The sequence below is a fragment of the Lynx canadensis genome, chromosome A1 (genome assembly GCF_007474595.2).
Source record: "Lynx canadensis isolate LIC74 chromosome A1, mLynCan4.pri.v2, whole genome shotgun sequence".
Classification (NCBI taxonomy): domain Eukaryota; kingdom Metazoa; phylum Chordata; class Mammalia; order Carnivora; family Felidae; genus Lynx; species Lynx canadensis.
Window position 1 is genome coordinate 235,091,457 of NC_044303.2, and position 22,228 is coordinate 235,113,684.

The 22,228-nt window shown below is 53.6% G+C and overlaps 1 protein-coding gene across 2 annotated transcripts in view; it reads right to left on the bottom strand.

Moving 5' to 3' along the window:
- TENT4A (terminal nucleotidyltransferase 4A) overlaps positions 1-22,228 on the bottom strand; it is a 47,227-nt gene that overhangs the window by 19,423 nt on the left and 5,576 nt on the right. For both annotated transcript variants that reach the window (XM_030332782.1, XM_030332776.1), the window contains exon 2: positions 264-387. In XM_030332782.1, the coding sequence (XP_030188642.1) occupies positions 264-387 (124 nt within the window). The remainder of the gene's footprint in view (positions 1-263; positions 388-22,228) is intronic.

Here is a 22,228-nt window from a genome sequence, read left to right on the forward strand (position 1 = left end):
GCACCCTCCACCAGCCCGGCCATCAGGAGGGGGGCCCACATCAGGATGGGGGCCGTGGGCACAGGACGCTTGCGGAGTGAGGGCAAGGGGTCGGATTTCGGAGTCCGGAAGGTGCAAGGCGGGGGCCTGGGAACGTGCATTTCTAACAAACTCCTGGGTGATGCCTGCTGCCCCCCCAGGGCCGCCCCTGGGGAAGCACGGCCCCGGGCAAGGAGAGCCCAGGCCCCGGCCTGACACAGAAGCACAGTGAACAGGGCACCCACATCAGCTGCTGGCCAGAGGTCCTTAACCACCGTTTCGATCCGTTTCACCACCTCCCGTCTCATGGCTGCTTCTTCAGGACAAGGGGACATGAAGTTATAAAAGTCAATTATTTCCTCATGAAGTCTGGTGGACAAAAGAGAAAACACACGCGTTATTGCTCTGAAAGTCAACCACGTCCACTCTGCTGTTCGATCAACAGGACTCTGGAATAGCCGTTGGGCCCAGAGCACCCCAGCCCTTCTCCCCTCGGCAAGCACAGGACGGAATGAACACGCCGTGGGCGACGGCGGCCCGGCACGCCTGGCCACCACGGGCGGACTCGGGGAAGTCTGCCAGGACACAGAGGCTTCCTCTCGGCCCTGCAGGACCCTCCAGAACAATCCCCACGGGGACCACGTTCAGAAGCCGAGGGAAGCCCGTCCACAGAGCGCAGAGCGGGGCCGGCTTGGCATCCAGGCCTCCGATCCCACCGCACCCCGGGGACGAGAGCCCCCTCGCCCTTGCCACCACGCTTGGGGGTACGCCCCCCAAAGGCGCCAGCCGACCAGGAGGCCCACAAGCAGACGCGGGCGCGGTGCCAGTGCGAGGCCCTCTCTCCTTAACAGAGATCTCCTTAAGCAGCGGCCGGAAAAGCCCATCCCGTGGCAGGCCCTGGCTCATGGAGCTCGGTTTCAGGGCCAAGGATCTACACGGAAGCCTCCTTCTGCAGGAGGGAGATACGGTCATCCTCAGTCACTTTCAGGGATTAAATTATGGGGCAGGTGATCTAATCCTGGGAAGCAAAACAAATCCAATTCACCTACTTCCTCTCTAAGTCTGATCAGTGAACAAAGAAATGACAAAATAGAATCTGCTCGATAACAACATAACGTTAGCGCGACAGCCAGTGGAACAGTCCGCGTGACAGACGGCGACACTTCTCAACAGGACCTGTTAGTGTCAAGTGACAAAGGCAAGGGGCATCACATCCCCTTACGAGTCACATCGGCCCTCCACTCCCTCGCCTGGAGCGCTGCCCCAGCACCCCCGAAATCCCTGTGCAGCGACCGTTCCTAACACTCAGCAGCCGGCTGACAGGCTCCTGGAGGACGCTGAAAGCTCGCTGGGGGCTCTAGCTGGCAGTCGGCGATCCCCCACACCTCTGCCCTGGGTACGTCCGCACTGGATGTAGGCCAGTTAGATTCAGGCCACCACTGGAGCTTAAAATCAGGTCTATCATGTTCAGCTTCGTAGGAAATCAAAAAAAGAAAATCCCACCCAGGCACGCTGCTGCCTGAGCCGGCACAAGAGCCCACGGGCTCCAGGGCCTCTCAGGACCCCTCTGATGACAGAGGTATGAGATTTGGAGGCAAAATTATAAAGACACAGATCTAGAGAAGTTAAACAGCTGACCGACCCAAGTCGCAGAAGGGGAATACCCAAGCCAGCATCTGGAATTCTATCCACATCCCACACGCCTAACCCGTGAAAACATCTGGCAAACGGGGCGTGCCACTTTCCCGAAACGTCACTGCAGGCCGGCACCCGCAGGGTAGAAGGTACCAGGACCATCAACTTCCTTCTAAGCCGCGTGCAACTCAAGTGACAACCTAAGACTTTCAGCCCCCGACGTCCCAGGCCTCTGCCCTCATCACCCTCAAGGCTCCAGAAAAGGAAGGAGCAGGAGGGACCCCTCGCTGTCGTCTGCACAGACACCACCAGCGAGCGTCACACCGTGTCCTTTTATCGCAGGTCCGCTGACCGGCTGGAGATAGGAGACGGGGCTGCCTGGCGTCTCCCCTCCCACCCCCGCCCACATTTCAGGAGAGATGAACAACGAGGTCGAGGCAGGCCCACGTTCCCAGAGCTCGAAGCGGTGCCAAGTGCAACACGAGGCCTCCCGGTTTCAGGGTCGCGTTCCGCCGAGAAGAGAAGATGCGCTGACAACGCACTGACCTGAAATGCGGCTTTCGCCGGGCCTAACCGGTAACAGCTGTGACAGAGACCAGACAGCAAGAGGACTCCTGCTTTGCCTTCTGGGAATAAGAAGGGCACTCCCGGCGCACGCAGGGACTGGATGAGAAGCCCCCGCTGGCCCTTTCTGCAGGCGAGCAGGGTCAGCGAGCCACAGTGCGACTCCTGCAGCTGCGGGGACCACGGCGCTCTGGGCTGCGATGGCACCATGGGCCAGACAGACAGGAAGCTCTAGCCATCACCACAAGTGGGCAGACCCCAAGAGCCCCCTCGGCTGCTTGCTCTTACTCAGCAGGGTCCTTGCGGAGCCCTCCCTCAGCTGAGGAGGCACCCAGGACTGGGTGAGGAGGGTGGGGGAATTGAGCAGGGAGGGGACGACCGCCCAACCCCAACCCGAAAAGGACTGTGCCATCAGAGCAATTCAACAGACACCACAGGACAGGGGCGCCTGGGTGGCTCAGTCGGTTAAGCGTCCGACTTCGGCTCAGGTGGTGATCTCACGGTTTATGAGATGGAGCCCCGAGTCGGGCTCTGTGCTGACAGCTCGGAGCCCGCTCAGATCCTCTCTCCCTCATTCCCTCTGCCCCTCCCCCACTCTCTCTCAAAAATAAACATGAAAAGAAAAAAACAAAAAACACAAGACAAGGGGGGCAGCACGCCTCTGCCCTCCCACCCACCCCCCCTCCCCCGCCTTCACTGCCCCCTGAGTCCTTCCCGCAGCGTGGCGAGGGCCTCCCCGCTCACTGCCTGGCCTCCAGCGCCCGAACAGTGCTGGTTCCTGGGGAGCATCTGACTGGAGTGTGTGGGATGAATCAAAGCAAGCTCTGATTAAATGAATGCTTTGCTTAGGACCTTGTCATTTAACATCTACATTCCCCATGAAATACACCCAAACTTAACATTCCAAACAGGGCTAAATACAAGTTTGAATTATTTTATTCACGCCTAACATTACGCGTAGTTTTCATCACTTTAAGAAACTGCATCTTATGTTGTCGACAATACACTTTCACAATGAAGTGTTATCAGCCACAGGCCCAACTGCAGGCATCAGACACCCCACAGGTCAATTTATTAGTCTGTTACTCCCGACCCTGAATCCAGCAGCACACTCAATTCTCCAAAGTGGTTCAGAGTTTCGTCCGTCATCATTTATGTCCACGTGATCATTTCCACACAGCAACAAAAGCGAGGAGGCTCACTCTTCTCACACATCAAAACCTCAAAGGCATTGCACATCTGACAAGACATCTACATAAAACCACACTGAAGTCTCCGTATCTACGATTAGTCATGATCTCTTAGGGCTCAATGTCAGCCACCAGCATTCGGTCTCCAAATCTTCCATGGAAATTTCTGTGCTGTGACCATCATAGAAAAATCTCCTCTATAACGGATCACAGAGAGGGCATCTCAAAACCACCAGGACACTACGATTGTTTAATGAGATTTCCTGGCAAGGTTTCTTAAGGGAAGAGAGGCCCACGTGATTGATTGCGAGAAAGGCCCCAGGTATGGAACAAGGAGGGCAGGTGAATGCAGTGGGCCAACCCCATGATCTAGACTGGACCACCAACACTCCATTACTTCTGTTCTCTGTAGCCAAAGTGAATCCTGAACAGGAGCCTAAAAACAACGGTGTAAGAGTCCCACCTTGTTCGACACTTGAGAATGTAATACAGATGCAGGGTGGAACTTTTTAAGTGAAAAAAGCCAAACATGAGAAGGAAAAACCCACAAGGAACCATCAGCAGCTCAGACTTGAAGACGGCCTTTCTACGCTCTCATACAAAACGACAACGATCACAACACAGAGACTGAAGAACTTCTCTCCAAAAACATGCTGACAGTAAACAAATTAAAAAGCGACCGGCAACTGCACGTGGCAGAAATAGGACGAATCCGACTCTGCAGAAAGACCAGGCCCTGGCATACTCTGGGGTAAGCTGACAATTTATCAAAAGGCTGACCCAGTCACTCCACTTCCGGAAACCTGTGCTGAGACCCTGAACCACCCCCAGAATCTGCAGGGCCTGCTCAGTGCAGGACTGGGGCCATCGGACCTGGTCCCACAGGAGACGCTGTCCACTCATTAAGAACACGGAAGACGTGAGTGCCCCGGTGAGGAAGATCCCACGACAGCCTGCTGGAACGAAGACTGATAACAGACCCGGCCCCACTTGCGTCCGAGTGCCCGGCCCCTCCCTGTGTGCAGCACTAAGCACAGGACAAGGTCTAAAAGGCCACCTGCTAACGCTCACAGCGTTTCCCACCCAGGAGACTCAGATGGGCTGGCCTGAGAACAGTCCACTTTCGAATCTCGAGACTTCTATGCAGATTGGGTTTTTTTTTTTTTTTTTTTTCCAAGAACGTGCTAATCATACAAATTAAAAAATGAACACAAAAGAGTCAACTGCATTTTAGATGACCAGAGTGTGATTTTTAAGTTCTCTTTGCCTTGTGCATTTTCTAACGATGAATATAGATGCCCTGAAAAAAAAAGAGGGTATCAAGTCAGGCCTCCCATCTGCCCCACACGAGGCAGTGGACTCCGGCAGAGGTCTCCCAGAGCAGACCGGCAAGGGGCGCACAGGTACCAAGGTCGCCTCCGGGAAAGGAGGGGTACCTGCTCCCCACACGGTTGGCCGTGGGGATGGCACGTGCTGTGCGAGGGCCACTGAGCACCCGGGACGTAGTACTGCACGTGCACAACCGCGGACCCGGGGCTCTAATCTGCCTGAACGTAAATCTAAACAGCCACACGCGAACTAGCGGGCCTCTCGCGCGGCCCTGGCGGCCGCTTCCTGACTCCCCCCAGGACCAGGCTAAATGAGACACGGGGCAGGCAGGGGCAGCCCCACTTAGGGCACACTTGTCGAGCTTTCCCAGAACTGCACGCACGGGCTCTGTCTCATCCCCCAGATCCTCCCTCTTCTCACCCTTGGAGGACCTGGCAGCCCCCGAAAGCAGAAGTGACCCCCCCACCCAAGGATCGGTCTCGCTTGCGGGGCTCCACCAGGCGCACACAACCCTCCAACCAGAGCCCAAGTGGACAAAAACGCACTGTGGTAAATAACGCTGCAAAAGAACACAGTGAGGCACAGATCTTTTCACAGCACCGTGTCGTTTCCTTTGGGCAAATACCCGGCAGAGGGATTGCTGGATCAGAGGCTAGTTCTGTACGCATTAAAGGAGCCCCCACGCTGCTCTCCACAGCGGCTGCACCAACTGACGTTCCCACCGACGGTGCACAGGGTTCCCTTCCCTCCACGTTCGCGCCAACACTGGTTATTTCTTGTGCTTTTGGTACCAGCCATTCTGACACGTGGTATCTCATCATGGTTTTGATTTGCATTTGGGCATCTCTTCGCGTGTCTGTTGGCCGTCTGTACAGACAACACGTGGAGGCAGCTCAAGTGTCCTCTGACAGACCAATGGACAAACATGTGGCGGACCTACACAACGGAATATTACTCGGCAACAGAAAAGAGCGACATCTTGCCATCTGTGACCACAGGATGGACCTGAAGGGCATGTTATGTGAAGTCAGTCAGATAAAGACAAACAGCATATGATTTCACTTATATGTAGAATCTAAAAAATAAAACAAGCAAGCAAACAGAAAAAACAGAAGTGGACTCATAAACACACAGAACAAACCGGTGGTTACCAGAAGGGAGGGGGGTGCGGGGATGGGCAGATAAGTGAAAAGGATGAAAAGAGGAAGACTTCCAATTATAAAATTGGTCACGGAGATGAATAAACAGTACACCACGGGACCAGAGTCAACGGTACCGTAATAACTGCACGGTGACAGATGGTGGCCACATCTGAGTAATGTAGGGAACTGGTGAATCAATGTTGTGCACCTGAAACTAACACTGCATACCCACTCTACCTCAATTAAAAACAAACAAGACAAGGCAGCTTCTAACAGGTCTTGGGACTCTCTTTTCCAAACTTTCTCCAAAACACATGTTCTTGAATCTCAGGGCTAAAAGCGGGTAAGAGAGAGTCATGTCTGTCAAAACTAAACATTACAGTTCTTGATAGAATTTAGACACATACTTACTGTTACATTTACAAAACTGTGGCTTAACAGCTTAACAAGATGTTAGTAACAATGGTGCCTGATTACGGCATTTTCCAAAGACGCTGATCTAATTACAGAACTGGGCAGACTATTCTTCCAGTCTCACTGGAAGGCACTCTTTTCCCCCAACGTTCTAACATGCCTGGAACTGGGATGCAGTTTTCAATCAATGCCCGGGCATCAGATCAATTTTAAAATTAAACACTTTTCTTCCTTCATGGTACATTTCACAATGGTGCATCTTTTTCGGGTCAGCTGATCTCTCCAGGAAGTTGTCTATATGAAGTTTATATTTCTGACCCACGAAAACAACTTCAAATGGGTCAGGGTTTTGCATACAATGGCACCAGGACCCAAAGAAATGCAGGAACTAGAAGCTGACCACAAGGCGTCCAGTCCCGGGGAGGCAACAAGAGTAACAGCAAGGACCCCCGGGAACGTGACGCCTTCCCCGCCACACTCTCCAGCCTCAGAGCTGTGCGCAAACCCTGGAGCCTCTGCGCAGCGCAAACTTCCTACTAAGCAGAGAAGCCAGGTGTACGTGCTGCTGGGGCCGTGACACTGCTCTTTTGACTGCTCAGTGGTGGCGTCGCAGCCTCATCGGAAGCGGATCACCAATTTGGGCAGGCGCGGTGGGAAAGGAGGCCGCGAGCAGCGTGTGCGTCTCTGGGCGGTGGAACGCAGGTGCTCCAGCAAGGCGCCCGGCCCATTCGGGTCGGGTGCGCTCTGAGATCCCATGTGGAAGATCTCACCTTTGCACGTGGCACTCGCTGCAGAGAGCCCTGAACGATGCATTTTCTGGTATTTTAAGAAAGACGGGAATGGTGAGAGCAGAGTTTTCAGTAAATTTCAGTTTTAATCATGAAAGTACTCGACTTCTGAAGCACCATTTCCCAGCGTACTCTTAAACTAAGGATTAGAAAATACAGTTCTTTCAAAAACAAGACACTTCTCATCCACAGTTTGTTCTCTTCCAAGAGTCCAACCCCATTCAAAACGTAATGACTGCTCAATTTCTAGTCGGTTTTGCAAATTCTGCTTTTAGTACCAAATATGAAGATCAGTAATGTTTCAGTATCTATCTTAGCACCTGGTATATGGTTGCTGTAAATATCTATGAAACCCAACTCCAGTGAGCTACTTGGAGGGTGAAATGTACTATTTGGTTAGCAAACCCAACCATCTGATTTAGCAGCTCCTGGGGCTACTGATGAACACAGACGACCACTGCGGGAGGACGTCTGATTTTAGAAGCTGAGCTGGAGGGCTTACATGGTTCCCAACTTCGTCTAATCTGCATCGAAGCCAGCGAGGAGGGCTGGCTGGTTCCGAAGGTGCTGCAGGGCGAGCACCCCCCTCCCCCGGGGGGGGGGGGGAACTTGGTGCCCAGCCCCAGGCAGAGCCAGCTCTTACCCCCCCCCTCCCAGCCCCGGCACCCTCTGCGAAGTGGCCCAAAGGTGGCTTCTCTGTACCCACCACGCAGGACAGGTAGGGGTGCTGCTGCAGGTAACGGACACAAAGACACATGGGCCAGAAGCGAAGATGATCAAACGTATTGCAAGCAAGACACACGGGAAGAAAAGTGGCAAAGGAAATGTGCTGAACAAGTAACGATGCTGGCCCAGGAGGCGGGAAGCACAGGTGGGTTTGCCTGTCCCCCTAGATTTCAAATCCCGCAGTTTCTTCCAAGGAAAGTGATGGCCAGAGGTGAGGGTTTGGTCACCATCTCCTTAAGGGAAAAGGGATGCCAACGAACGTGCACAGGGCCTCGGACGCAGCCCCGATTTAAGCACCCGCCTCTCTAAATACGAGCTGTGCTCCACAGGGCCACCAGGGTGGATGTTCCTGGCTCACTGAAGTCTCAAACCCTAAACACTGGTCCCCAGACCCCTCCCTGGTCCCCATGGTCCCTGTCAGTCCTGTTAGCCACGCGTTCCAGTACACCTTCACCATATGCCCCACGAACCTGGTCAATTCCAAATGCTGGGGGAGAAGCACGCTTTCTATTACAAAGGAAAATGCAATAGAAAACACCAGAAATTGCGTTCGACTGTTAACTTATTCCCTCCTCTCCCCCACTTCCTCCAACTCTTTTAAAACCTTTCAAAAGCGTCAGAGCACCTGAGTGGCTCCATCGGTTAAGCGTCTGAATCTTGATTTTGGCTCAGATCATGATCTCACAGCTCCTGGGCTCAAGTCCTGCATCAGGCTCTGCGCTGAGCGCGGAGCCCACGTGGGACTCTCTGCCCCCCCCCCCACACTGCGCACCAGCAAATGCTCTCTCTCAAAATAAATACATAAACTTAAACTGTAGCAAAACAAAAAACCTTTCAAAAGCCTTAAAAAGCCAGTGGTTTCTCATAAACTGGAGCTCCTTCCCCTTGACTCCACATGTTCACTGTCGACATTTTTGCCAAAACCACTGCCTTGATGAAACTATCTGGAGTTAACCACTGGAGTCTGTCCATTTTGAAGCACGCGCCGATGAACCTGCAGGGGGACGAAGGACTCAGACTCCACCCCACTGCACAGACGGCAGAGAGGGAGGTGCTGACTCAGATCCGAACCGAAAAGAATGGGCTGCTAAGCCAACGGCAAGTGCAGACTTCCACGAGGGAAAGGCTGAATCATTTCTATTTTCGGGGGTGAATGATCCTCTTTAAATTACCCATTTACGGATACGGTTAATGAACTAATTATGAATCATTTTTATTTATTTTTAATTATATTACAAGACAATTAACATCTGCACCAAGTACTTAGAAAACCTTGAAGAAGGCTTTCAAAAATGTATTTGTTTTTTAAAATACAAGCTCACTGGGGTGCCCGGGTGGCTCAGTCAGTTGAGTGACCGACTTCAGCTCAGGTCATGATCTCACGGTCTGTGGGTTCGAGCCCCGCGTCGGGCTGTATGCTGACAGCTCAGAGCCTGGAGCCTGCTTCGGATTCTGGGTCTCCCTCTCTCTCTCTGCCCCTCCCCCACCATGTTCTGTTGCTGTCTCAGAAATAAACATTAAAAAATTTTAAAAAATAAATAAGATAAAATAAGATAGATAAAATAAGATAAAATAAAATAAAATAAAACAAAATATAAAATAAAATAAAATAAAATAAAATAAAATAAAATAAAATAAAATAAAATAAAATAAAATAAAATAAAATAAAATACAAGCTCAGAAGTGTAAGGAAAACCACCGGAACTGCAGATCAGAACCCAGTGCTTCCAGGGCGTTCCTCTACTTCTGCTGTTGACGCGGCAGCTCCACGCCAGGCTCCCGTCAGCCTGCGTGAAGGGCCTGCACCCCAGCACTCCCGCTCCGGAGACCCACCTGTGTCCCCGTCTCTCCGCAGAAGGGCTTTGAACAAAGCTGACCTGCACGTGGTGTAACATGTGAGTGGAAGAGCGAGGCCCTTGGGAAGCTGCTACAAAGGGAGGGGGTTGAGAGCAACAGAGAGGAAGAGGAGGTACCTCCCTGGGGTGGGCAGGCAGGATGGGCTGGGAGGGCACAGCTGCCGTGGGGCAGGCCACGGCCAACCCAGGTTGAAGGGGCCAAACCCAGCTAGCGTTCACAAAACAGCCAGGCCAGAAGGGCGCTGCAGCTTTGGAATCATCAATGCTGTAACTCTGGTCCCATGCACATTCAGCTCCCAATAAAAATGCGCTTTCTATCCCCTTCCGTCCAAGACCCCTCCTGGGATCGTTCGGCCGACAGTGAGTCCTGGTGCAGGCAGATGTCTGAGGGCCTTTCAGAACCTGAGCTGAAGGCCAGCAAAGGAAATGACACTCTTCTACCTTAGCAAAGCAAACCCAAGCGCACTGCACATGCCAAGCAAAGGCCCTGGGGCCACTCAGACACCACAGATCCACAGCAGTCTTCTCTTCCCCTCACAACAGAAAGCAAGAACTCAGACACCAGGAGCTTATAATTAATCCATGACAAAAGTACTTAATTTAACGCACTTCTCCTGAACTCACTGCTAAAGAAAGGATATTCTGACATGGCTTCGAGAAAGAGAACTCTAGTGAGGCACCCGGGAGCTTCCTACAGACCAGAGTGAATCTAACCCAGCATTTCACAAGCTGAGTCAATAGAAAGTCCAGTGGTGGGGTTAGTGCTACTCAGAACCATTTTGTATTATTACCCCCGAGAACCTATCCCATGCCACGGGTACCAGCTGGAGAAAACCCGTTTGCTTATTAGCACGTCCACAATCCATCAGGGGCAAAAATGACCAAAGGGCTCAGTCTCCTGACACTGGTGCCCTACAGAGCCCACAGTGCAATCCACGACCTACAAGTCAAAGGACTAGCTCACAGCCAGGAGAGCTGCTGGGGGGCAAGGAGAGGCCAAGAAGGCACTCTGCTGAGCCACGTATGCTGGCTTTCTCCTGCGCTGGCTCAGGCCATTGCCACCAAGACTTGCACGGCAGCCACGGCACAATCAGGAAGCACCGTGGCCACCTATAGGGTGCTCAGGGGGAACCGTATGGCTGCGTCTAAAAGCCCAGATCCCGAGCCCTGTTTGCCAGCTCCAGTTGCTGCACCATTTTTGAAATGAACACAGCTACACGTTCTGTCCTCTTTCCAGAGATCCCGACCCTCCATGAAGACAATCATCGTTTGAGGAAGATTAGCAAGAGTCTGAAAACGTTAATATTCCGGAATGCTACACAGTATTGTCTACGTTACCAGCATTTTCTTGAGCCTCCCGGTCCTCAAAGCAAATACTGTCTTCTCTTTACAAATGAGAAAACTATTCGTTAGGCAGGTGGTAACCAGCCCAGGATCATGCAACCGAGACTCAGACCCAGAGCTGTGTAGTTTGAACTTCAGCATTTAGCCACAAAGCTGGGAAGCCACACTCAGGAGGTGATCCGACATACAGAAACCTGTGCAGAAACTTCTGCAACGTGGGTCCCTTTATAAAGAATGCAAAGTCATGACTATAACTCTACTCGGGGAGTAACGTACATCCACATAACGTTTTTAAATTGTTTAAAAGAGCTTTCTTTCCAATGACCGAGGAAGCACTGATCGCGAGTTAGATTTGAACAAATACAAAATGACACCTGTGCAGTGTATTTAAAGTAGCACTAAAAACAGCAGAGAAACACACTTGAGTGCCAGCAGGAAAATCATGGGTGACTCCTCTTCCCTATTGTCCAGGTCTCTTCAACAAGTACATTACTGCTCTCATAACCATAACCCACCAAAAAACCATCCCATCAGCTTCGTGAACTGACACCTCTCTACCTCTGAAGGTTCTAGGGCAGACATCCCTGTACCTGTGGTAAGTCTTCTCTAAGACCCTGGTCTCCTGCCCCTACGTCTCGGGCACACCAGCAAGGGCGCATCCTCTGGCCCTGTCAGCCCACGAGAGAGCCGTGCCCAGCGCCGCGACTCTCGAGGAGACTCCACGCCCGCTCAGCTCCGAGGCCCCTTCATCGCTAACGTTCTGGTTCCGGAGCCAGCCAAGCCACTGGTTCAGGAAGCTACCGCAGACCGCAGCATTCACCCCCCGCCCCCACAATGCCCACCCAAGGATGGGGCTCCTGGAAACACTACCCTCACGTTCCCAGAAAATCCTCCGCAGGTGCCAAAGGATGAACCCAGAGGAGACGTGTGCGAGGCTCTCTGGCCACCCTACACCGGGCACGGCTGACAGGCCCGCTCTGCTGGGCCAGCTCATCAAAGGCACTGCTGCTCAAGGTCTGCGTGTGGAGGGAGGTCCGAAGGCTACACGTGGACTCGCGAGAAAAACCCCACAACTCCCTGGCCACACGCGTATCATTCATCAGCTGACGTGTACCACCGGCTTGCTCTGTGCAGGCACCACGGGACACGTTTCCTGAGCGCGACCCGGGTAACCACCAGCATCACCCCGTCCGACGGGAGGCTCGGCAGTTCAACACCGCACCGGCGCTGCGCTCCTGCACAAAGAGCTGAGGCCGGTCAGCGCCCCGGCGGCCTCTGCTCCCGCTGCGCAAAGTGCTCCCTGGAGCCTCCCGCTCAGCCGCCCTCCCGTGTGCTTCCTGCAGAATCTGGGACCCCCACCCTCCACCGCCACCCGCTGCTTGCCTGGCCTTGACCACTCAGCAGGACCAGAGGCACGCACAGTCTCACTGCCGGTGCTGTTCTAAGGAGACAAGTCGTCCCGACGCCCCTGACGGAGGATGTGAGGCCACCTTCCCTGTCACCAAGACCGGAAAGGCACTGGGTAAGGCCTACATCCGGTTCCAAGTGGCCCCCCCAGACAGGCACACGGCAGGCGCTCATCACCTGCCCGGCGCCAGGGCCGCAAGCCCCCATCCACCCCACACGCTGGCGCGTTCGCCTCCCCGGGACCTGCCCACGTCCGGTACCACATGTGTCACAGTTCAACGTCCGCTCCCCAAAGGAGAAAAGCTCCCGGGACTTTCACTTACCGTATGCGTACTCTTCAGCCAGCCACGACTGCTCCCGTCCAGTTTACAGGACCGACTGTCAGGGGCCCACGCGAGACACCACAGCCTCTTTAAGGCTCGGGAGAGGGTTCAGCGCTCAGCAACCTCCCAAGGTCCCTCCAAGAGGACTGAAAACGTTTTTAAGAAAAAGCACAACAAGGGGTGCCTGGGGGGCTCAGTCGGTTGAGCGTCCGACTCTGGCTCAGGTCATGATCTGACGGGTCCGTGAGTTCGAGCCCCGCGTCGGGCTCTGTGCTGACGGCTCGGAGCCTGGAGCCTGCTTCGGATTCTGTGTCTCCCTCTCTCTCTACCCCTCCCCCGCTCATGCTCTGTCTCTGTCTCAAAAATAAACGTTAAAAAAAATTAAAAAAAAAAAGAAAGAAAAAGCACAACAGGACTGGAAAATTGCTGGGGAGGGGAGAGGAGGAGGGGGAGGGCTTAACGGATCCAAAGGTTTAAGGCAATACGAAGTGCAGAAAGCAGACGCAAGTCCTCTCTCTCCAGTTTCCTCCCGCAGACCTACGAGACAGCAGGCACTACCCTGCTGCTGGCTCTGAGTAGGAAGCACGACGAAGTAAGTAAGGCCCTTGCTCAAAGTCTGGGAGAGCAGAGAGGGCAGCGCGGAGAGGGGAGGCAATAACCACACGCACAGCCCGGCCGTGCCCGTGCTGCCGGAGGCTGGGTGCCGAGGGGCCGGGGCTGGTGCTGGGCTCGCAGGGCCAGCAGCAGCCAGACCCCACAGCTCAGGGGGCAGCGTTCCGGGAGAAGGACATGCGGCAGGGTCCCCACGGCAAGGGTGAACTCGGGAGGCCTGGGGAAGCGGAGGAAGCCCAAGCCCGGGACACAGGGGCAGCTCCCCTGGGCTGACTCCCGAGCAAACAAGACTGTGGGCATGTGAAGACACCCCATGGCCAGAAGGAAGAGGGCCCAAGAGGCCTGCAGAAGCCGGAGTCATTCAGGAAGACTCCAGCCCCCACAAAGATGCCCGCCGAGTCCCCCAAGCCTCTCCTCTAGACCCGCAGGGCTGCTAGGTCCCAGAGAGGCCGGCCTCGGACACGGCCTTTCAAGCCTGAGCTGAAGCTTCTCAGTGAGGTGGGAAGGGTACAGCAGGAACACACTTGTGCCACGTGGGCACAAAGGTGGCCGGGGGGGGGGGGGGGAGGAAGAGAAAAGAGAAAAGAAACAGAACACAGCGAAAAGAAAAGCTAAAAGAAACGAAATGAAACACAACACAAAGAAAAGAGAGGAACCCAGTACGCAACGGAAGCAAGGAAGTCAGTCGGGAGGCAGGCACAAGCGGAGATCAGGACAAGTGTGCTCTGGAGCCTTGTTCTACAGAGAAGAAACCTCGGTAAGAACGTGCCCAGGAAGTCGGGTGACAAACAGCAGAGTGAGGGGAGGGAGTGGTCACACAGTAAGCACACAGACTGGGAGCCGAAGCAACGGGAGCCTCGTTCCACAAAACGAGCGCAGGGTAGAAGGAAATGACTGCAGTCATCCGAGGGGAAAAGGTTCCGGAGGGAAAAGACACCCCATTAACAGGAGGACGAGGCGTTCGCGGCACAGCCGGTCTCCCTAAAGTGAGGGCAGAGCCCGCTGTGCGGGTGCGACCGACGCTGGGACAGCCGCGGCACAGAGGACCGTGCCTAGGCGAGGGGAAGGCTTGGGACAGGCGACTGACAAACTGACCAATGCGAAGCACCCTCACCCACGGGGGAGTCCGACCTGCCTCCGATCTCGGACAGCATCCACAGCCAGACACACGGCCAGGTTGAGGCAGGGAGACTGGCACCGGGGCCCGCAGCGGGCCTCCGGGAACATGGCCCCAGTTAGCTCCCCTTTAGAGACCTGAGTGCAGGCACATACCAGAGAGACACCAGAGGCTTCTGCATGCAGAGCTGCTGAGTACGCACAAGGGCTGCCGGGGGCCCCCGGTGCTCAGCGGAGCTCGGTGCGAGGACCAGGGGCGCCCCGGCCAGAGCAGAGCAAGGCCAGGGTCACGGCCAGAGGAGCAGGATCTGCTCCTGCGACGCCGACGACAGCACCTGAAGGCAAGAAGGCACGGCTCCTGAGAGCTCTGCCAGCGAAGCTGCACCCTCGGTGAGGCCCACTGGAAACAGCGACCCCGCCGAGAACTCGGAAATCTTCAGGAACCCCGTAAGAGTCCTGGTGGCGAGCACCGAGTTGACATAAACACAAAACCAAGACTAATCGATTGTAAACTGTGGTTTCCGGTGTCCAGGCAGCACTGCAGAGTCACCAGGCATCCAGAAGGCCTGGGGTCAGAGGCCCTGCTGCTTTCCAGCTGGGAGACCTCGCGGGGCCCTGCGCTGTTCCACGTGAGACACGAGGATGCGCACGGTGCCCACCCCTCCCCCCCCCCACGTCACTGTCATGAAGATTTAATGAATCCAGACGAAGCACTTAGAATAGGATCTGGCACTCAGTAAAGGCTCAGTAAATGGTAGCGATTCTAATTACAGAACAAAATACAAACGCTTAACTCATGATGACAAATAATGTAATGCAAATCAGGAGGTAAAGATGTATAAAAGGGCTCTTTTAGTCTGCTCAGGCTGCCGTAACAGGGCACCACAGACCAGGCAATTTCAACAAGAGAAATGTGTTTCTCACAGTTCTGGAGGCTGCAAGTCCAAGATCAGGGCGCCGGCGTGGGCAGGTTCCGGCGAGAGCCCTTTTCCCGGGGTGCACACGGCTGCCTTCTCACGGACAGGGCCTCGGAGCTCTCTGGCCTCTGGTCTCACAGGCACTAATCCCAGGGTGAGACCCCCATCCTCATGACCTCATCTAAACCTAATCACCCCCTCAAGGGCCCCTTCCCCAAATACCACCACACTGGGGTTTGGAGCTTGGAGCTTCGACAATGTAGGAATTCAAGGGGGACGTGATTCAGTCCACAGCAGGGGCTTAACATCTCTATGTTAAGCAGGAAGCAAACTGCTATGATTTCATCAAAAGTTTTACTCTCTTTTTGCACTTAGCCACTTAAGGTTTCCATCTTTTTTTTTATGTTCTTGGTCTTCACAACACCTCTCAAAAGCTAGTATTTCTATCTGATGCTCAACATTACTTTCACTTTCAGGCAAAATGAATAATGTAGTGACTGTGTTTAAAGAGATGTGAGTGGTAATGCAACTATTTCTGTTGGTCAATCCACGTGTCCACCCGTGCGTGGGCTTAGAGAGAGAGGTCCCCAATGGCAGTCACCTAATTGCACTTTGCTTTTCTCCAGGTGGTGAAAGTAATGATTTTTAAGCTTCCTTTTTTTTAAGAAAACACAAACACACACAAATCCATTTAATAAAATAATACACTTATTTAAAAATCAACAGAAAGCACTCTTGGAAACGCCCTCTAAAGCAATTAGGGCACAGGGGCACCTGGGTGGCTCAGTCAGTTAGGCATCCAACTTCAGCTCAGCTCATGATCTCATGGTCCCTGAGTTCAAGCCCTGTGCCGGGCTCTGTGCTGACAGCTCAGAGCCTGGAGCCTGCTTCGGATTCTGTGTCTCTCTCTCTCTTTCTCTCTCTCTCTCTCTCTCTCTCTCTCTCTCTCTCTCTGCCCCTACCCAACTCGTGCTCTGTCTCTCTCAAAAATACATGTTAAAAAAATATCAAAAAGAAAAAAAAGCAATCAGCACACAGAACTGTAAGAGGCACAGCATCACATGTGGCAGTGGCATCACTGGCCGCTTACAGGAGTCACTTCGAAATGCCGGGTGACAGCACCAGGACCTCACACTTGGGTTTGTCCGAAACTACTTCGGGCTCCTTCTGGGGAGATCAAGGCACAGAAGCCCACCTTCGGGGTCCCTGCCTCGTTCGGAACCTGGGCAGAACTTCAGGCTGCCACCTGCAAGCCGAGAGACTGGAATTCAACGTAATCATTTTCTTCCTATTGCCGTACCTCTTCGAACAATTCCCTCTTTGCTCTGCACGTCTCGCGGTTGACACGACGCACTGTGGACTCAGACTGCCTGGGACCCAAAACCAGCATGGCACCTGCCAGCTGTGTGAGCCAGGGGCCGCCCTGCCCGGAGCCACACCCTCCTCCTCTCCCGGCCGAGGGCCACAGGAGCCGCTACACAAAGGGGTGAGAGTCAACAGGGCCAGTGATGATCATTACAGTGACAGGTGCTGTAGGCCATTGGCTAGACGGGAGCAAAGGGAAGACTGGAGTGCTCGCCTGTGAAGGAAGACTGGAGAACAGTGAGCCATCTTCCCCAACCACAAGCTTCTCACTTCTGCCCATCTTTACCCAAACACAATCCTAAAAGGCCATTTTCACTCTTACCAATTTTGCAAGCTTCAGTTCATTCCAAACTTTAACCTGTGACAAATTCTCACCTGGAACTGGTCTCCGTTCCATGCTCGTTTATGTTGTGCTTATATGCAGACCTCGCATCTCTTGTGAGTCGGTCTCTGATAGAGCCACAAACTCTCTAGACAGACTCATCATCAGCTTTTTCCCAGGAGCTCACTTATAGCAAGACCTCGGGATGTCTGCATTTCACAAACCATGTAAGGTATCCTCTTCTGTATTTTGGATCACTCAGAGTTGTCCTTCAAGTTTTAGAAATCTCTGCTTAAACTTAGAGACGATGTCTATAACCAAGATACTCCACTGCGTTGCCCTATGGCTCCCTTCTCTGCCAATTCACCAAGTCCTCGCGTCTTGCTCCTAACCCGAGCACACCAGTTCTGCTCCCGGAGGGGCAGTGGCGAGGCCCAGGGGCTCTGTGGTCAAGCGGGCCCACCATGGGGCTGCAGCCCTTCTGGTTTTCTAGGTGCACCCTGGACAAGGTGCCTCATCTACTAAAGCTTATTCTCTCTTTAAAACGAGCTCTTGTCAAGAAGAACCGGGAGGAGGCAGTCCAAAAATGCTCACGGGTCCTGCTCTTGGCCTTCAGTTGTGTTCAGCTAAAACAGCAACTCATCACGGGCTCCACTTTTCCTAGATGGCAGCTCGTAAGGAAGCTCCAGATGGGAGGAGCCCTGCTCCTTCCAGGTCGGTTCTGGAATGTCTGCAGAAGGCAGGAACCGCAGCTCCCAGGGCCGCAGGACAGGCTCCCTGTCCCCGAGCCTCCCCCACAGCATCTTTGTCATCATCTGCCGTGTCTCACAGCCCCCTCGCCCTCCCTCTCCCCCGTGCCATCTCGCTCTTCAGGAAAGCAAACACATTGGAGCCAGATCTGCAGGGTGAGCTGCGAACCGTCGCCCGCGAAGACGAAGACGTCTCCGTCATTCAGCGTTGCTTGGAGCTCCTGACGTCGACACTGGAACGATCGTGTTCGCCTGTCTAGGCGTTAGTTACTTTTCTGTCTGCAAGACAGGGGTGGTATTTCCCATTTCCTGGGCCTGCTCTCAGAACACAGGGAGGAGGCTCGCGCAGAGAGCCGAGCCCCACGAAGCCTCCGTGGCCGCTGCGTGACAGGGAAGATGGGACCGTCCAGGTTCCGGCACGCGCCCGGCAGAGGGGGTTTGACACCACCGCCCACGGGCCAGACTGGACGCTCTGAGCCACACGCAGTCGTTCCGTCTGGTACCCTGCCACGGACGGAGTCCAGGCTTCGTGTGCCACCGAAACAGCAGCCCTTTGAAGAGGATATACGCTAGGAATTCCGAAACGCAATTTCTAGAGCTTTCCCAGTGGGGACTGGCCGAGCACCACAGCTTTTGCTGTTGTTCAGGTTTGGGCTCGTTTAGGCAGCAGCTACTGAATCAAACTTTGTGTTTCAAATAAAGAATCTAAAGTTACCCTAGTTCGGTGCCGTCCAAACACAAGGCTATCTAAGTTTTCACTAAAATTAAATGTAACTAAAACTCAGTCCCACAGTTGCATCAGCCACACTGCAAGCGCTCGAGGGTCACGCGTGGCTGGTGGCTACTGTACTGGACCACACAGACACAGAACTCCTCCATCTTCCCAGAACATTCCGCCGGACAGTCTGCTCTACATCGCAAGTTCCCTGCCCCTTCCTGCTGTGTGCACCACCACACCAGAACGGAAGTTAGAAGCTGCAAGGAGCTCACAGAAATAACACAACAGCCACTCCTACCATGAACACAGGACAAAAAACCCTCAAGGACTTCAAACAGGTGACATGCAGAGACAGACCTAAGAGATCAGGAGTGCCGTTAAAGCTCTGGAAAGACGCTTATTTAAAAACTGCAGAACGCATTACTTAGGCACAGTTTAAATTGTTAAACTCGGAGAAGAATTCCTTCAAAGGGAGAAGCGTCTTCACAGCATGGCAGGGGCCCCAGAGGACTTGGAACTTCAGGCTTTAGCAATTTCTCCGAGAAAAGCTTTGGCCGAAGGGGGAAGCTCGTATTTTCAAACCCGGAGCGAAAGGCTTTTTCTGTCCAGTTGGCAACAAGCACCGCCTAATTTTTGGTTTCCATTTCCTCAGAGAGAAGAAAAGGGGAGGGAAGGAGCGGCCGTCCCCGTCCTCCACGTGACAGCTCACATGGCTCTTCCAAGTCCCCTTTATTCGGTCCATCCTGCGAGGGCGATGTGGCAGACTGCACTTCAGAGATGGGGAAACTGAGGCTCAGAGGTCAAAACCCAACCTGGGAACGAGGCCCTGGGGTGCGGGACGCAGGCTAACCGAGCTCCAGGCCACAGGCCCGCCTCAGCGGTGGGAGACAGACTCCCGCCAAAGGGTTCAAAGCAAGAAGGAAACGATGTGATTCTGCATTTCCCTCGGACCCCTGCATCCCAGCCACTCCTTCGGATCCACGGGATCGCAGAAACAGGAGGATCACACACGGAAAGATTAAAAACTACCTACATCCACATGTGATCACTTAGGAAATGAACTCCAGTCTTAAACCACAGGGGAGCCCAAACGGTTCCACGGAGCGGCTGGTTTAGGAATTAAAAACGAGCACAGACCCACCATAAAAAGGCACGTCGCCGACGGTGAAAGACATTCCTTGCCAACGGGAACCTGGGCACCTCCAAGACACTGCCATCGAGGCTTCCCTGTCAGTGGCTAACCTGTGCAGAGGCCTGCTGAGCCTGGAGACCCAGCCCCGCCTCGCCACCGGCCACCGACACACGGGAAGCAGGCCTCGGGAGCTCAGGACCCCCTACGTTGATCACCGGGCACGCGCCAGGTGGCCGAAGGATGGGCAAGCTGTCTTTATACTCTTAGTGTCTCCTAACTTTTCAGGCTTAGGTATTAATTTTACAATAACAAAGAGAAACTGGCTAAATCTAAATGGATGCCTTTCAAATACAGGATTTTTTTTTAAAGCTTTCTGCTTTGTGTTCTACGTTGCAAGGTATTAAACTGGTTTAACCACGCTCTTTGGGATGATGAGCAAATAAACTGCAATCAATTTTATTTTAATGTTCTGCATTAATATAACTTCAGGTTGGCCATCAAATCTTCAAAAGTTCTAAGACAAACGAGTTACCTTCAGCATTTGACTTCAACTATACAGCCCTGCCCCTCCTCATCTGTTCACCTAAGCGGGCAGATCCTGCCATTCATTCCCTCCCTCGGTCACCAGGCGCTCACTGGGAGGTGGCCGCCAGCGGGTACTGGCACTGGGAAGGCAGGCTGAGACCCGGGGCTGCAGGAGGACAGAGGTCAGCAGTGTCAGAGCAGAGGGAATCGCAGGAAGGGACCAGGGAAGCACCGTGTGGGGTTTTCATGCTCTGCCTGGAGGCGGCACAGGGCTCTGAAACCAGGGTCACCCCCACGAACTTGGGCCGCCGTCTAAGTGGTGTGGCGTCTTCTCAAAGCAAAGACGGACTGCTATGTATGTAGAAGTTCCAGAGACAGCTTGATGGATGACCTAGCACCCCTGACCTCCCCCCCCCCCCCGACCCCACCACAGGAAGGACAGCTTTCCTAAGCGGGCCCATGCAGGATGCCTCCTGAATGGTCCGTCAGTCACTACAGCTCTCGTGCGTTCAGTCACACGGCTTCCACGTACACTTTTCTCTGATGACAGATTTTAAGAGAAGTTCACGTGAGAGAGGCACAGAAAGGCACTCAGAGCTAGTCACTCTGGTTGTCCGAGTTCAGTTGTGACACAAGCCCGAGGACAGGGACCAGAAATCTACCAGAGTCATCATGATGGGCTGGAGTCCAGTCAAGGGAGAGAAGAGCTGGCAAAGAAAACCACAACCTCCTTGTCACCTAAGGCAGGGAAGTGTACCTACAGGAGCACGCCTCCACACGTGGCAGTCGGCCTCCAGAAGATTCCGGGCCCCAACCCCCAGAACCTGTAGCTAAGACGACATCACCATCACTCCCGTGGTCCCACCGTATTAGTACATGCCCTGAAAAGAGACAATCGCCTAGGTGGGCCTGATCTGAGCACACGAGCCCTTGAAGCACAGGGCTTCCTCCGGCGGGCAGAGACCTGGCCAGAGAGATTCAAGGCACTGTTGCCAGATGGAAGACGGAGGGACCTGGAGTCAAGGAAGGCAGATGGCTTCAAGGAGCTGAGATAGGTCCCCAGCTGGCAGCTAGTAAGGAATCGGGGACCTCAGTCCTACAACAGCAAGGAACTGAATTCTGCCCGTATCAGGAATAAGTCTGCAAGAGGTCCCTGTGCTCCAGCTGAGAATACAGCAGTCTGCCTTCAGCCTGGGGAGAGGCTGAGCAAGAACCCAGCCCAGCCATCCCAACCTCTGACATGCAGAGTCTGAGGCACAGCAAACGAGTACTGGTGTAAGCCGCTAAGTCTGTGGTCATTTGTTACACAGAAAAAAAACAACACTGCGCACAGGATTCTTAAAATAAGACACTTACTTTGCAGGGCAAATCCCACACCGTAGGGACAATGCGCTCCTGACCACCCCACTTGAGACGTATACCTGCACGGGGGGCAACTGTCCCCGTTACCAAGATCACCTGTCTGCCTTTATTCGGCCGCCCCGCTCCCTCAGCAGCCTTAGGAAAAGAGAACCCCCTGACGGGCTGCCCAGAGCCTTCTGGAGGGGCCCCTCCAGAGCCACAGCCAGCAGCAACTTCCAGGTGGCACTGTGGCTACACAATGTCCTATGGACGTAGTTAGCACAAGGCAGTTACCCCTCACCTGTTAGCCTGTGTTGTGGCAGCAGCGTCGAAATCCGGTTTCCCAACCTCTGCATCACAGGGCGTTTCGGTTTGTTGTATTTTTCACAACCCGCTTTTATTGCATAACTCAAAACCTAGATCCTAAACAATACCAAAGTATACCAAGGTATAGAAAATCCTCATTTCCCAAAGATAACGATCATCCCTCCTTCCATCGGAGGTATGGGACTCTCTTTAAAACAGGAACCCAAATTTCCTATCAAATAGCAACCAAAAGGAGGTTTGAGGCCTAACCTTGAAGTACAAATCTTAAAATTACGAGAACCCGATACTTTAAAACACTGACTTACAAACCATCATCGAAGGCATTCAGTCCAGGCCGCGTTATTTCTAAGGCACGAACGGCACTGTGT